The sequence below is a fragment of the Erithacus rubecula genome (assembly GCF_903797595.1).
Source record: "Erithacus rubecula genome assembly, contig: scaffold_313_arrow_ctg1, whole genome shotgun sequence".
NCBI lineage: Eukaryota > Metazoa > Chordata > Aves > Passeriformes > Muscicapidae > Erithacus > Erithacus rubecula.
The window spans coordinates 29,883-46,284 of record NW_027636016.1 but is presented as its reverse complement, the minus strand read 5'-3'; the positions used below and the strand labels follow the sequence as shown (position 1 = coordinate 46,284).

General features: G+C 52.2%; 2 protein-coding genes across 2 annotated transcripts; both read left to right on the top strand.

Annotated features, from left to right (window-relative positions):
* Window positions 1–13,090: 13,090 nt before the first annotated feature.
* On the top strand, window positions 13,091–14,146 carry LOC306815958 (uncharacterized protein; the record flags this gene model as incomplete). The annotated part of the gene is made up of 3 exons (XM_079332445.1): window positions 13,091–13,467; window positions 13,636–13,773; window positions 14,027–14,146. Exons 1-3 carry the CDS (start codon window positions 13,357–13,359, stop codon window positions 14,144–14,146), a joined length of 369 nt encoding a protein of 122 aa, XP_079188571.1. The 5' UTR covers window positions 13,091–13,356.
* A 308-nt stretch (window positions 14,147–14,454) lies between these two features.
* On the top strand, window positions 14,455–15,999 carry LOC306815957 (uncharacterized protein; the record flags this gene model as incomplete). Its single annotated transcript, XM_079332444.1, has 5 exons — window positions 14,455–14,481; window positions 14,640–14,741; window positions 14,798–15,167; window positions 15,427–15,483; window positions 15,794–15,999. 5 exons carry the CDS (start codon window positions 14,455–14,457, stop codon window positions 15,997–15,999), a joined length of 762 nt encoding a protein of 253 aa, XP_079188570.1.
* Between the last annotated feature and the right edge of the window lie 403 nt (window positions 16,000–16,402).

Genomic DNA, 16,402 nt, shown 5'->3' with positions numbered 1-16,402 from the left:
GAATTCTTTCAGGGTGACATGAACGAGACTGGCACAAACTGCAGCACATTTTCAATTAGCTTATTTTTCTTTCCCCTGAGTTTACAACGCATGCAAAATGCTGATATGGTTCAGACAGCTGTTCTCACAGTGCAGTAAAAGCAGGTTTAACATTAAGATTGTCCCAGTGCATGAGGTGGGGGAGATGGGAAGGGAGGAGTTTTTCCCTCTGCTTCCACATTAACTCATTAAGAAGGCAAGTCATTAAAGAATGTATTTTACTAATAAATCACATTTGAAACTGCATGCTATGCAAATGGACAGGCATGAGTGGGACTGAATTTGTTTCTGTAAAAAGACTTGCACACTTTTAAATCACAGGTTTGAAACTGAGGAAAAACTTTTTTTTTTTTTTTTTAATTATATAAAGGTGATGTAAAATTACACTTATAGTAATGGGGAGAGAGCTTATTTACTCCTAAATTTCATTAATTGATCTCATTGGATATTCTTTCTGCTTGTGGTATCTTACTTGTGATATTGACTCTTTATGTGATATTTAGCAATAGTTTATGAAAAAAATAATTGAGCATCTGCCTATTCTGTTTCATTACTTTCCCCTAAAGCTCTTTTGAGTGCTATGCAAATCATGCCAATTTCCAGTAACAGTGGAAGTGTGTGTGACAACTTCCTGTTGTCTCAAAATCTGTGTTTTGCCCCACACTCATCCTACTCTGAGTCTTTTTAGTACCTGACTGATGTAACCGTGAACAAAACTTCAACATTCCCCCCTGCATGCTATTTCTGCTATGGACTGGTGTTCTCTTTCTTTCTGTCTCTCCACAAACATTTATTGGTGTTGATGATACACCAAAAGAATTGCTATATTGCACAACCCTCCAAACTAAAGACCAGTGACTTCTTTCTTTTTCTTTTTTCTTTTTTTTTCTCCATCCTTTGGTCAATTAGTATATTAGTCCAGAGAAATGCCAAGCTGCATACAGCTGCTCTATGTTGCATCCAGCTATTAAAGGCATCTATTCATGTGCTTGTCAATTGTGTCATTTTTTCTCTTTGTGTGTTGCCCATGCTACTTCTGGCATCTCCCTTCCTTCCAAACCTTTTCATGCCCAGCAGATAGTTTTTGCAGACCTAATGAGGCAAATGTCATGGCTGTGTTTGAGATATCTCAGTGTCTATTTTAGTCGGGTATATTAAAATGAAGGCAAGGAAAAGTAGTTTGTGTTGTTCTTGGAGTAGACATTATATTATATTGCAATTAATTGTTGCAAATGTGAGCCTTGCATTAGAAAATGAGCTCTGTATTTGAAAAGCTGAGGTATGTGATGTTTGAACATGCTCACATACAAACTGCTGCTTAGGAGAGATTAATGGCAAAGGTGTTCCCATCTGTGCATGTGCAACTGATCATCAAACACAAATGAAACATGTCAACACTCACACAAAATGCTCTAGAATTCATCTCTCCTTTTTCCATAGTGCTTCCATCTAACTAGCTCTTTAAACAATTCTCTCAGGAAGAAGTGGGTTCTATATGAAACCATGAAGGCTTCAAAAAATTGCAAGGGATGGAGAACAGCAGCTAAATTATTCTGATTCATACCAGACACAACCTGCTGGTGTGATTTATCTGCCTTCTTAATCAGGCACTCAGGAAAAAAATAATGATATTCACAATACCATTCTCTAATATGATTTTATTTGTAGTCAAGGAAGAGACAGAAAATACCTGAAAAACTTATATTTCAGCTAGTGTTTCAAGTCTTCTTTTCAAATTTGACAGATTTCTCAGTTATGAAATCACAGCAGAGCTGACCAAAAATATCCTTTACCCTATTCCTGGAGTTCTTAAGTAAAATCCTTTGCCAACAGCAGAAAGCATTCTATATTAATTATGCATTGGAAAAAAATGGTCTTTCACAGAAATTCAGGCTAAATTAATTTAAATCCAGGCTAAAACAGTGTTGCTGCATGGATTTTTCTGCACCAATCTGAGCTCCTACTCCTCCTTGGAGGCAAGGGGATGGAAGAATGTGTGTGGGGTAACCAAACATGGAGCATTGTTATCTCACTTGGCCACACCTTGCTCCAGAAACTGGCTGCTGTCCCCTGAGAACTTTGTGCCCTGGACCTGAGATGATGATGAAGTCAAATCAGCACACCTGACAAGAAGAAATCCTTCCAGAATATCTTAAAGTTCAGCATTACCTGCCAGTATTTCAATCTGATCTTCACTACAATTGAACAGACAACTTCCATCAATTACACAGTGAGTTGTTTGCCACCTGGGTAAATGACACTTGATAGCTGGCACTGAGTAATCAGGAAGAGTAGGGTTGGTTAAATATCAAAAGTGAGAGACACTCAGACAACTCACTCTTCAAAATGTGACACTAGGCACCTGTACTTTTATTGTGATGCCACTCCTGGATCCCCTTTACTTTTGGTTTTTGAACAGTAACATATTTACTGGATAGTCACTAAAATGACTTGTGAAGTAAAGCAGACAGACCTGATATTGTAGAGTGACTATTTGTGAAGTTATGCTAAAAAAAAATCTTAAAATATCAGTCCCAGTCAGAAACTGAACTGACCTATATCAAAGTAATTTACAACTATGTATAACTGAATATGTGTGAGAACACAAATGCTCACCCTGCATATATGTGTTGACAGAAGTCAAGGATTGTTTATGAAGAATTACCTTTTTTTTAGCTAAAATACCATTTTTTAGCTAAAATATTTAATAACTGTTTTATTGTCAGGCTGAAAAAATACTGATGTGGCAAATCCACTGTTACTGATGTGAAATCTTTCTCCTCCATTCTATTTCTACAAATGTTTACTGTTGTGAACTGGAAGATCCTTTGTCATTTGTGCAACACTGGGCTGTTTTTAATTCAATTCATTTATGTCTATGTCTGTGGGTAAAGGTGATTAGGATTATTTGAGTCTCCTCACAATTACAATTAAGTAATATGCAGAAAACTCAAATTTCTCACAATTTGATTTCCCAGAAATATGTAAGTGAAGTAGAACTTGCCAAACTCAAATGTTGCTTGATTTAGAGCAGTGAATTTATGCTTTATATGGTTCTTTCAGTGTCTTTTCCTTTTTGTTTTCCAAAACTTAAACAACCTCCTCCCATGAGGCAAAGCTGTTGACATTTCTTTAAGCAATTGCAGACTTTCCAAACTGTTTCTTGACACTGTCAGGGTAATCAGAATTGTATAAATTATAACTACTCTTCAAAGATCTCTGTGACTTGAACTCTTTGATGAGGTCGTGTGATGTTTGGGGCAGTGAGGGAAACTTATGGGATACCAGACATTGCACAATATTTAAATATCCTTAGTTATATATTCAGTGATTGCAAACACATGGCAATATTTTATTAACTCTTCTGAAATAAGAGAATGTGTTTGTAACAGGAAAAAAAAAGTATTTCAGTAAAAAAGCTCATACCATATGACTCATGTACCAGGAAGCAAAATTACTGAAGTGTTTTCAGAAAAGAACACTTACCTCAGTACAATAGATTTTTTTTTTTTTTTTTTTTCATCCTGCACACTTGTTATTGCTGTTAGTGTGTTCTTCCCTTTTATTCAGAAAGACTGATATACTGTAAAATGTAATAGTTTTTACCTGTCTTTTAAGTAAAGCAATAACAGATTGATACCATATCCAACAAAACAGAAAATATGAATGAGATTCTTTAGCACTAGAACAAACGGAAAATTCCCTTTAGCAAAGTTATTTTTACCAGTTGCTTCAAAAACACTGTGTTAGTAAATTAGGTTATGGAGACGTTGCTGCAACATGGAAAATATCTTTGAACTAGACACAAATACTTATTAAGATGCATTAGAGAGGAACACAGATGCTGCCAGCAGCAGCCATACATTAGCTCTACCTTTTACTTTCCTTTTAAAATGTTGTTTTAATTATCTCAATCTGTTTTCCCTAAGCAATAGAGCAGCCTATGCAATCCACCAAGTTCTGAGAAGACACCCAAGAAACCCTTTGTTTTAGAAGCAGGAAGAAATCAGTAATGGAGATCTCTAAATCTGCTTCTATTTTACTTTTAAACAATGGTTTAAGAATGAGATGCTGGAAGAAAATGTGGCCTGAACAGAACAGTATGGGTTTGTAAATCTTGAAAACAGAGACTCAAAATAGAGAAAAACATACATGTCAATCATTCACCAAAAACTCAAACTAACAAATGAAAAACTGCAGAAAGCTATCCCTCAAGGAATTTTACAGGCATGCCTTTTTAAGAGGGTATGGCAAGGAGAATGTTATATAATGAAGTATTCAAATTAATTGATGAAGGATTTCAGAGAGAAACTATCCTTGGCAGAAGAAAAAGACTGAAGAGATAGTAAAAGATAAATATGCCATTTGTCATCAAAATTGAGTCCCTTAATTGAAGAACTGCAGAATAATTTGGATAAATATTCATTTGGTGCCACCTGTAAATGTAAATAAACTGCATCTGTGTTCCAAACCTACTTTTCAACAATGCTATGGAAAAGTTGCCTAGAATTTTGGACACAGGTTTTTTTTATTTTGATGTAGGACAGGTCAGAAAGCCACAATCTCAGTTAACAGTAAAAGGCACTAACTTTGAATTAAGTAACCTAGGAAACAAAGGAGTTTCCTTCCCAAAATTCATGTTTAAAAGATGTTGTTTGCTTAAACTGACTATTCTGATTAACTTTCACAGGGCAACAACACAAGTCTGATGTGTCCTGAGAAGGGATCCTCTGGGTAGCCCCACTGCCCTACTTTCAAGCTACTTTCAAGCTGAGGCTTTGAGAAAAGCAAAGAGAAAAAAAAAAAAATGCTAGGACGATCTGGAGCTTCCCTCTGGCTACTAGAAAGAAGCCCAGAGCCCTGCAGGAAGGAGGTAAAAGAAACAAAAGAGGCTCCTTCTCCCGGTGGTGTTCACATCTTTATTTGGGATGTGGTGCTGGGAGAAAGAGGAAGTGGGAATGCCTGGACCTTGGATTTTAAACCTCCCGCCATGGGCGGAGTAAAACCAGAGCCCGGCCAATGAGCTCAGGGGGGAGGGGAAAGGGGAGGGCAAAGGACTGAACCACAGGACAGGGTACAGGGGAAGTTAGGGAGATACCATTTTCAATGCTACACACAGCAGTATATGAAATACAACATCTCCCCTTTTTTTTTTTTTTTTTTTTTTTTTTGGTTAAAACAAGGCTAAATAAAACATTGTGTTCATTTTTGATTCAGAAGATGAATTTGCCCATCACTTGCAGTTTGCAGGAAAATTAGACTGTTTTTTGTTTGTCAACTTGATATGGCTGACTACTGAGGTAGTAGAAATGAGACCATTAACAGCTTTGAAAATTAAGTTACGGAGGATCTCAAATGCTACAACTATAAGGAAAAGAATAATAAAGAATAACAAAATTGTTTCAACTATAGAAGTCCACCACCCTGTGAGTCCCCAGCCTATGAACAGTTCATTGAAACAATCTTCTGATTCTAGTTAACAAAAAGACAGCTTGGAAGGGGTTCTTTCCGGGGTTGAGTAGAGGGTAGGTTTTCTCTAAAAGGAAAAACAAACATTTTAAAAACACATTAAAGTCTTTGTCTGCTGGAAGGTCCTTCTATGAAGATTTTTTCTCTTCCTTCCAACAGCATCTTCTTTTTGAAGCAGTGGCTACTTGCTTCTCATCCCCTTCCGCTGGAGCTGTATTTTTTGGAACAAAAGGCTTGACCCACTTATGGGGAATCCACCGAGGGCCTGAGGGAGTGGATATGCATGCATAACCACGTCCCCAGGTAACAAGCTCATAGGGACCTTTGGTTTCCCATGTTTCTAGGTCCCTAATCAAAACTGGTGGATGCTGAGATAATTTGAACTGTTTACTGCTGTTAAAATGACATACCACAGGAGGACTCATGTTTTCAAATTAGCAATTTAAGAAATTGATAGTGAACAGGGCTTTACAGAGCTTTTGCTGTGGAGACATCCACATGGTGGAACTGCTCTAGCCAGGACCTGTTTGAGCGTCTGGTGGGCATGGTCAATCACAGCTTGACCTGTGGGGGAGTGCGGGATGCCAGTTTTATGTTCCACTCCCCACTGCTGGATAAACTCTAGAAACTCCTTGGATATGTACGCTGGGCCATTATCTATTTTGATTTCCCTAGGAATCCCCAGCACTGAAAAAGCTTGCACTAGGTGTTGTTTGGCATTGTCCTGGTTTGAAAGGACAGGTGTCTACCAGTAAGGGCAGAAGTTTCCCTTTGAAATAGAGACTTTGGTTCCATTCCCCCCAAGTATTATAATTGTTTGAATCAAGGACTCTGAGGCAGAGATAAGGGGGTGGGAATAACAGTTCTTTTACTAATATATCTAACCATACAAGCAGAAAAACAGCAGTTGTAAAAATTGCTAACAGAACAGAATAGATAACTCGGTGTCAGTCCCTTTAGATGCAAGCACACTGTCTCTGTACTTGGTCCCAAGTCTGGCAGCCGCCGAGGGCAGGCAGGAACGGAGGCAGAAGGGGGGGCGGCAGCGGCCACGCCGATCCCGGGCGGGAACAGGCTGGAGCGGCGGCTCCTCGCTCACCGTGTGTGTCCAGGGGATCAGCTGTGTCCGCAGAGGCAGGAGGCTGGAACGGGGCAGATGCAGGGCAGGTGATCACAGAGGGTCTGGCTCTGCTGTGCTCGGCCGCGTGGCTGAACGATCCCAGGCGTCCTCCTCCGAGCTCTCTGGAAACGCGAGTGCCCTCCCGGAAGCCTCAGAGGCCCCTCCGGGGCCGTTCCCACCCACCCCTTTGTCTGGAGCCATCAGAGATCCTGGGTGTAGCCCGGCCAGCTCCATTGGCATGATAATGGGAAAAATTCTTAAAATTGACACAGTAACAGAAAAACACTCAACCCCCAACATGGGGTTATGGGATTGTGGGGTTATGGGATTGTGGGGTTATGGGGTTATGGGATTCTGGGGTTATAGAGTTTTTGGGATTTGGTGGTTTATGGGGTTATGGGATGTTCTTGGTGTATTTTGGGATATTTTTTGGGTGTTTTTGTGGTGATTTTGGGGTGTTTCTGGGATATTTTTTGGGTGGTTTTGGGGTGATTGTGGGATTGTTTTGGGATATTTTTGGGGTGGTTTTGGTATAAATTTGGGATGTTTTGGGGTGTTTGTAGGGTGATTTTGAGAAATCTATTGGGGTGTTTATGGGATATTTTTGGGGTGATTTTGGGTTGTTTATGGGATGTTTTTTGGGTTGTTTATGTGATATTTTGGGGTGATTTTGGGATGGTTTTTGGATTTTTTTTGAGTGTTTTTTGGGATGTTTTTGTGATATTTTTGGGGTGATTTTGGGATGGTTTTTGGGTTATTTTGGGGTGTTTTGGGGGTGATTTGGGTGGTTTTGGTGTCCCACCTGCCATGCTCAGCAGCTGTCCCAGTTTGGCATATTTCTGTGGTATTTTTGGGATATTTCTGTGATATTTTTGTGATGTTTATGGGATATTTCTGGGATATTTTGGGGTGTTTTGGGGTTATTGTGGGATGTTTTTGGGGTGTTTTGGGGTGTTTCGGGTCCCTCCTGCCATGCTCAGCAGCTGTCCCAGTTTGGGATATTTTTGGGGTGTTTTTGTGATATTTCTGGGATATTTTTGGCATATTTCTGTGATGGTTTTGGGATGGTTTTTGGGTTATTTTGGGATATTTTTTGGTTTATTTTGGGGTGTTTTGGGGTGTTTTGGGGTCCCACCTGCCATGCTCAGCAGCTGTCCCAGTTTCAGCGCCGCCCCCCTGGCCCGGCTCAGCGCGGCACCAAACGCTCGGCAGCGGCTGCTGACAGCAGGGGGGAGCCTGGGGGACAAACTGGGGAGGGGGAGACAAAACTGGGGAGGGGGATCCTGAAAATGGGGAGAGGGAGACAGATTGGGGGAGGGGAGACACAAAATTGGGGGGGGGGAGACAGATTGGGGAGAGGAGACAAATTGGGGGGGGGAGAGACCCAAAATAGAGGAGGGGGAACCCTAAATTGGGGAGACAGACCCCGAAACTGGGGAGGGGAGAGACCCGAAATTGGGGAGGGGGACACGAAATTGGTTGGGGGGTGGAGATTTGGAGGTCCCCAATTGGGTCTGGGGTTTCAGGGGGATTTTGGGGTCCCATTGGGTCTGGGGTCTCAGGGGGATTTTGGGTCTGGGGTCTCACACTCAGCCTGGCGCTGCTCCTGCCCCCACAGCCACATCCGGGCGGCTCCGGCCAAAGCCCCCAGACCCAATTCCAGCGCCAGCCCTGGGGGAGCCAAAACTGACACCAGAGACCCCAGACCCGATTCCAGAGACCCCAGACCCAATTCCAAACAGAGCCCCCAGACCAAATTCCAGAGACCCCAGACCCAGTTCCAGAGACCCCAGACCCCATTCCAAACTGGGCAGGATGGGGGACACCAATGGGGGACCCCAAAATCCCAGTGCCCCCATTTCCATTCCCAGTCCCCCCCAGTCCCTCCCAGTCTCCCCCAGTCCCTCCCAGGTCCCCCATTTCCATTCCCAGTCCCCCCCAGTCCCTCCCAGTCCCTCCCAGTCCCCTCAGTTCCCCCAGTCCCTCCCAATTCCCTCATTTCCCATTCCCAGTCCCTCCCAGTCCATCCCAGTCTCCCCAGTTCCCATTCCCAGTTCCCCCAGTCCCTCCCATGGCCGCTGCCCGGCCCATCCGGCTCACGGGCACCGGCGCTGCCGGCCCCGCCCCCCGGCCTGGGGAGACCCCAAAATAAACACGGGGAACCCAAAACAGAGAGAACCCCAAAAATACAGAGAACCCCCAAATACAGAGACACCCCAAAAATAGAGACCCCGAAATAAACACAGGGACCCCAAAAACAGCACAGGGACCCCAAAAACAAAACCCCAAAAACAAAGAGAACCCCAAAAACAGAGACCCCAAAAACACAAACCCCAAAAATAGAGACCCCAAAATAAACACCGGGGCCCCAAAAACAGAGACCCCAAAACCACAGACCCCAAAAATAGAGACCCCAAAATAAATACCGGAACCCCAAAAATCAGCACGGGGACCCCAAAAACAGAGACCCCAAAATCAGACACTGGGATGCCCAAAAACACAGAGAACCCCCAAATACAGAGAGACCCCAAAAATAGAGAGAACCCCAAAAACAGAGACCCCAAAAATCAGCACAGGGACCCCAAAAATCAGCACGGGGACCTCAAAATAAACACAGGGACCCCAAAAACAGAGAGAACCCCAAAAATCAGCGGGGGGACCCCAAAAACAGAGACCCCAAAATCAGCACAGGGATCCCAAAAATCAGCACAGGGACCCCCAAAACTGCACCGGGGACCCCAAAAGCAGCACAGGGAACCCGAAAATACAGAGAACCCCAAAACCAGAGAGAACCCCAAAAAATACAGGGAACCCCAAAAGCAGCACAGGGACCCCAAAATAAACCCTGGGAACCCCAAAAATACAGAGACACCCCCCCCCCAAAATAGCGAGAACCCCCCGAAAAATACGGGAAACCCTAAAAACACCCAAAATAACGAACCCCCCAAAAACGAATCCCAAAAATAGAGGGAACCCCCCAAAAATACGAGAACCCAAAAATAACAGGACCGACTCCCCCCCCCAAATATCAGGGCCCCCCCCCACAATACTGGGAACCCCCAAAAAGAGCCGAGACCCACCCCCCCAAAAAATTACCGGGACCCCCCAAATATCGGGACCCCCCCCCAAATATTGGAATCCCCCAAACTCCAGGACCCCCCAAAAAAGCCGGGACCCCCAAATATCGCCCCCCCCGGAATATCGGGACCCCTCCCAAAAAAACACCGGGACCCCCCAAATATTGGGAGTTCCCCAAATACCGGAACCCCCTCAAATATCGGGAACCCCCCCCAAAAAAATAGAGACCCCCCCTCCCAAACACTGGGACCCCCCAAAAAATACCAGGACCCCCCAAATATTGGGAGTCCCCCAAATACCGGGACCCCCAAAACAGTCGCGATTCCCCAAAGTACCGGGACCCCCCCCCAAATATCGACACCCGCCCCAAATACCGGGACTCCTCCCCCAAAAATAGCGGGCCCCCCCCCAAATATCGGGATCCCCAATCCTGGGACTCCCCCCCCCCATACCGAGAATCCCCAAAATCGGGACCCCCCCAAATATCGGGACGACCCCCCCCAAAAAAAAAATACCGAGACCCCCCCGAAACACCGGGACCCCCCAAAAAGAGCCGGCACCCTCCCCCAGTCACTGACCTGGTCCCAGTCGGTTTTTTGGGGGGGTCCCGGGCGGTTTTTTGGGGAGGGTCCCGGGGGGGGTCTGGGCCAAGCCCCGTCCGAGCCCCCCCCGGGTGGAACCCCCGCAGGGACCCCCGGGAGAGCGCATCGGGAATTGTCAATGAATACTCAACATGTTGATGCATTTAGGGAAGTCTTGTCTGAGTTAGTGTGTGCTCTTGGCTGAACTTCAAGTACCCGGAGATAAGAAACTTTTGCTTTATTGTTTTTGTCTTTGTGTGGGTTTCGCGTGCTGGGGGAGGGGTGGATTTCGCCTGAGGGAAGCAACGTGAGGCCGGGGAGTGGGAGGGGCTGTCCCGCGTCTGGGGGCCTCCCCTGTGAGCTGCGGGGACCAATCGGAGAGCTGATTGAGTGATGGACAGCTCGGGAAACCAATGAAAAGTTATTTCGCTTTCTCAATTCACAGTGGATCAAGTTAACTAATCTCTCCTTCGGCCTCAGGCTCCCGGTGTGGTGCCGTGGCCTCTGGCCGGTGCCCCGGCCCCCGGCCCGGCCCCAGCTCTGCGGGGAGCCCCCGGCGCGGCCCCGGCTCGTGCTGGGACAGTTTCAGGGGCTGCCCCCGGGGCGCGCGGGGCTCGGCCATGGGGCGAGTGGGGCGAGCGTGGAACGGACACGCGGACAAGCGAACACGCGGAGAAACGGCCCCCGGGGGTTCAGTTGCGGCAGCAACAGCGGCAGCAGCGGCAGCAGCAGCGGCAGCAGCGGCAGCAGCAGCGGCAGCAGCAGCAGCAGCAGCGGCAGCAGCGAGTCTACAGATCCTCAGGATCTCTTGTTCCTTCTCTTCCTCGGAGTCGCTTTCCCCGACCCTCTTCCCTCTCTTACCTTCTCCCCTCTTCCCATTCCGGGCCATGTTCCGAGCCCGCCCCCGGCCCCGGGCGGGGCTGCCCCTGCCCCGTCGCCATCCCCGTCCCCGCCCATCCTCCCCCCGGTGTCGCCTCCGCCCGGCTCTCAGCTGTCCTGGCTGTGGCGCTGTTGGCTGGGCATCACTTCTCTTTGGCATCGCTTGTCCCAGCCCCATCCCCAGTCCCAGCCCCGGCCCCAGCCCCGGCCCCGGCTCCTCCCGGGGCCCGTGGAGGGCACACACGGCGCGGCCGCTCCCGCAGCCCCCGCTGCGGCTCCTTCAGCCCGAGCTCCGCCGGGGCCCAGGGCGGGTGGGATGCCCGGCCCAGGACGCTCGGGGGGCGCTCGGGGGCCGTGTCTGGCCCCGGGCCGAGCGCTGACAGCCGCGTGTCGCCCGCAGGGGAGTCGCAGGAGGCGTTGCAGGAGCGGTACCGGATGGGTTCCCTGCTGGACAGCGGCGGCTTTGGCAGCGTCATCCCGGTCACCCGGCTCGCGGACGGCACCACGGTGAGTGGCAGGGGTGGAGGAGGAGGGAGAAAGAGGGAGGAGGAGGAGGAGGAAGAAGAAGACAAGGAAGGGGAGGTTGGAGCGCGGCGTGCCAGGCGGCGAGCTCAGCCCGCTGCTGCCCCTTGGCTCACAGGTGGCCGTCAAGCGCATCCGGCCCTGGGGCGATCTGGTGAGTGAGCGGGGCCAGAGGCTCCCATGGACAGCACTCCAAATCTTCCCTGTGCCCCCTCCAGGTGCCACACAGGGTGAGGGACATTCATCAGAGACTCGTGTCCTGTGGAACTGTGGATGCTGGGCTGCAAAATGACCTCCTGAGGCTGGCTGAAGAACACCCAGCTAATGTGGTGATGAGCCTCCTGCGCTGTGCCCCATTGTGTGACAGGTATGCGGCACAGGTGCCCTGAGAGCTCAGGCTTCACTGGCCTGTAGGGCCATTGCCCTGCACAGCCTGTCCAGTGGGGTCTGCCAGACACTCAGAGAGCTCTGGGCCCCTTGAGCCACCCTGTTTGCTGATCCTTCTGCCATGCTCCCTCCCTGCCCCTCAGGGCACAGGGCTCTGTCACCTGGCCCCACTCAGCTGCATGGGGCTTGGTACTGATGCACAGCTCTGGTCCCACAGAGCTGCAGCCTTGATGTGGAAAACCATCGGCTCATCGGGACCAGCAGTGCAGAAGGTGCTTCCAGAGCTGCTCTTTGTGATGGAAGACAGGCCAGTATACAGCATGTTCTTCATCAAAGAGGACAACGAGGCCATCTTTGCACTGGCAGTGAGTTTCTGACACTGGCCTTTGCTTGCCCTCCAGGTCCCCTCTCCAGCAGCTCTCCATGCTCTGCCCAGTGCCCTGCAGCTCCCAGCCTCGGGCACTGGGCTGAAGGCTGGGCTAGGGACAGGCTCAGGGGCAGCAGGCCGGGTGCTCCCCCTGCGTCTCCCCTGGGGCCCTGCCACACGGACACCTCGGCACTGAGCACTGCCTCGGGCTGCTCTGTCTTTTGCAGGCAACTCTGGTGCTCTGGGTGACTGTCCACATGCCCGAGTGGCACCACACAATGATTGCATATTCTGCCCGTGTCTTCGTGGCTCTGCTATTCCAAATTTTCAGCACCACAGAGCAGATGCCACAGGAGGTTGAGAACTTCTGGACAGCGTGCCGGGAGGAACACCGCCTTCCCAGCAAGCCCAACAGGTCCCAGTCACCCTGTCCTTCCCATGCCCTTGTGGCCAGGGTCACTGCTCCCAGCGTGACCTGGCCTTTGCTCTGGCCACAGGTTTGCAGTGCAGACCATGAAGGCTCTGCTCTGCCTACTGGGCTGTGATAAGAAGCTGGTGGCTCTGGAGCGCAGGCGGGTCTGGGACACCCTGCTCTGTGCTGAGACCCAGCACTATGCAGTGGGGCTGCTGGCCAGGTGAGTCCCCCTTCTCCCCGCTGCCAGCATTGGTGCCCTGTGCCCGGAGTGCCCCACACGCTCCCCGTGGTCGTGGCCAGAGGGCCTTGGCACCGAGGGACGGCCGAGCAGCCTGGAAAAGGCTGGGAGAGGAGGGCTCCCAGGAGCAGCCGCCTCCCAAAGGGCCCACGTCCCCTCGCAGGGTGCTGGGCAAAGGTCCCACACCTCTGTGAGTCAGTCCTGGGAGAGGTTTGCCCGCCCGGCTCAGGGCTTTGGTGCCTTTCTCCCCCTGCCAGGGAGATGCGCCGTGGCTCGAGCCCCTTGTGTTGCGGCATCGCCAGGCACCTGCTCAGCCTGCTCATCGGGGGGCAGCCGCGCTGGGATCTGCCGGCCCTGGCGTTCTTTGTGGAGGTGAGCCTGAGGGCCAGCGCTGCCTGGCTGAGCTGCCTCCCAGCTCTCTGGCTCTGGGAGCCGCAGCCGCCTGGCACGGTGCGCGCCCGGTGCTGCCGCCTGGGCCCGGCCCTGGGCAGTTCTGCACTCCCAGCGGCCGGGTCCCTGTCACTGCCCTGTGCCTTTCAGGTCCTGCAGTGCCTGGACTTGAGCAAACACGGGCACAGTGCCCTGTCGGTCATGTCCAGGCACCTGCCGAGCGAGAGCAGGGACAGGCTGCGCCTGGAGCTCAGAGGCCTCGTGGTGCTCAGCAAGGAGCCCTCGCTGGTGAGAAGGGGGCAGTGGCTGAAGCCGCGCTGGCATCGGGGGGCTGGGCAACGCAGCCCCTTGGGCTTGCCTGGGATTCGGCAGCTGAGGCAGCTGCTCCCAGCTCTCTGCCTCCTGCTTCAGCTGCCCCAGTGCCTTGGCACAGGCCTCTGGCCTCTGGGCCCTGAGGCAGCTGCGTGGGGTTGCAGGGCCAGGGCCCTGTTGGTGCTGCAGCCCTCCAGGGCTTCACAGCACAGCCTTGTGTTGCACACAGAGCGGAGGAATACGCGGCGTCTACCAACACCTGGTGGAGCAGCTGGGTGATCCGGATGGAGAGATGGTGTGGATGACCCTCTCTGTGCTCGCCCACATGCTCCAGGAGAAAAGACCTTAAGATACCCAGCGCCACTGCCCAGAAGCTGGCTGAGCCACTCCTCCCACACTTTGAGAATGTAAGGTTCTGAGCCCACAGGCACTGGAACTGCCAGGAAACTTTGTGCCCTGGGCAGTTTTGGGCCTTTGCCCCACTGGGCCTGGACTAGTTGGTGCTGAGCTCTTCTCCTTTCCTCCAGGACAACAGCCACGTGCAGCTGCTCTCCATCCAGCTCTTCAGCAAGGTGATGGAGCTGGTAGTGGAAGAGGGGAAAAAGGCTCTCACCAGAACCGTGAGCCAGAGCCTGCTTCCCCTCTTCTTGCACTGGCATGACTGAGAACCGGTGCGTGGCGAAGGTGAGGTTTTGTGTCGTGCTGCTGCATCCCCGGCAGGGGCTTGGCTGCCTCTTCCCCTGGCGCCTCGTGGGCTCCAGCCTCGCCCTGGCCTTGGCACAGGGACGTGGGTCCCATGCCCTGGGCTCTGGTGCCACCTCCGGCTCTCTACTGCTCTCCAGGCCTCTGGCGAAACCCTGCTTCGTGCAGCACGCTTCCTGGGGAGGAGGGATCTGGAGGAGCTGCTGAGCCAGCCGTGGCGCATGAAGGTCGCCAAGTGCCTGGTAAGGCCAGCCTGGAAGCCCCAGCCGCAGGCTGGAGAAGTCCCCTGCCCCCGGAGCTCAGCGTGCGGGGCCGGCAGCTGTGGCCCTGCCCAGCGCCGCAGCCAGGGCAGCCGCAGCCTGCGCCCTACACAGGGGCTGCTCCCTTCGCTGGGCCGCGTGGGCTCTCGGCCGGGCTCCTCCGGCCCCGAGCCGGGTGCCCACGGAGTCCCGGCCCGGCCGGGCCTCGGGGCTGTGCGGGCCGGGGAGGCCGGGGCTGGGCGCAGGGAGCGCCCGGCCGAGGGGCAGAGCCCGCGCCGAGCTTTCCCTCCTGGCGCTCTCCGCAGCTGCTACAGGACGAGAGCCGAGCGGCCGAGCACCTGCGCTGGGCCCTGCCGTGCCTGCAGAGCCCGCAGCCGCGCCTGCGACAGGCGGCCCTCAGGCTCATCGGTGAGCCGCCAGCCCGCCGTCCCTCCCCGCCTCCGGCCCGGCTGCTGCCCCGGCAGCGGGAGCCGGGCCCGGCGCGGTGCAGCCCCGCCTGCCCTCGGCGCTGCCGCCGCCCTCCCGCAGCCGTGCCCTGGGGCGGCACGATGCGCCAGGGGCCCGGGCTGAGCCCTGCCCGGGGGACGAGGCCGTGTGGCCGCAGGGCTGGCAGCGCCCCTGGGGGGCAGCTGTGCCGCTGGGGCCGACACGGGCTCTGTGTTGCCAGGGCTCGCCGGAACGCTCCTGAGGGGACACAAGGAGGAGCTGCAGGTCCTCAGCGAGGGTGAGTGAGGGCAGCCGCCCTCGTGGCAGCGGGGCCGCCGGGGGCAGCTGCAAATGCCGGGCACGGAGCTACAATCGCTGCCCGGCTGCGGAGGGCTCTGCGGCCTGTGCGGACGAGGGGCGGTGCGGGCCGAGCACGGAGAGCTCTCAGGGACACGGGGGATCCGTGGCCAGCACCTTCTGGCCCGTGCCCTGGTCTCCTGCTCCTTCGTGGCCATGGCAGGAGCTGGGTGGGATGGCCCTGGCAGGAAGGTTTCCTTGGATTCCCACAGTCCGGCCTCTGACTGTGGTTCTGCTTCTCTCTCTCGCAGCCCTTCAAGCCCTGAAGGAGGACAAGAGCCCCTGCTTTATGAGGCAGGTTATCCAGCTGCAGTTCAACAGAAGATCTGCCGAACTTCGTCTGCTGGATCAGAAGAACCACTGTCCTTCGGCGACCTGCCCATTGAAGATGGGACCAGCTGCAGAGCAGACGGGACCAGCTGCAGCTCCAGGCACAGCTCTCGCTGCTCACAGCTGAGCCTGTGGCAAGCTCCAGGAGCTCCTGCCGTCTCCCTCCCTGTTGGCAGCTCCCTCCCTCCATTCCTCAGACCCTGCCCATCCCCTGTTTTGCCTCCCAGCTCACCCCTTCGCTTTGCCTTCCCTTCATAAAGTTTTTTTTTTTTCACTTTACCCACATCTCTGTGGAGCCTGAGCGGCACCAAACATGAGCCCTGGGACACACAGGGCCCTGCTGCCGTTCTCTGTGCACGGACAGAGAGGAACAAGGGCAGCTCAGGTCATGCAGGTCCCTTGCACAACACTGTGGGGTTAAAAGCCGTGCTGAGCACGATGAAGGGGACAAGGAGCCTGGGTTTTAGAAGAGCCAGCTTGAGTATGCTCTGAGCCCAGCCTTGAGGGATTCCCTGGCTAGCATCCATATA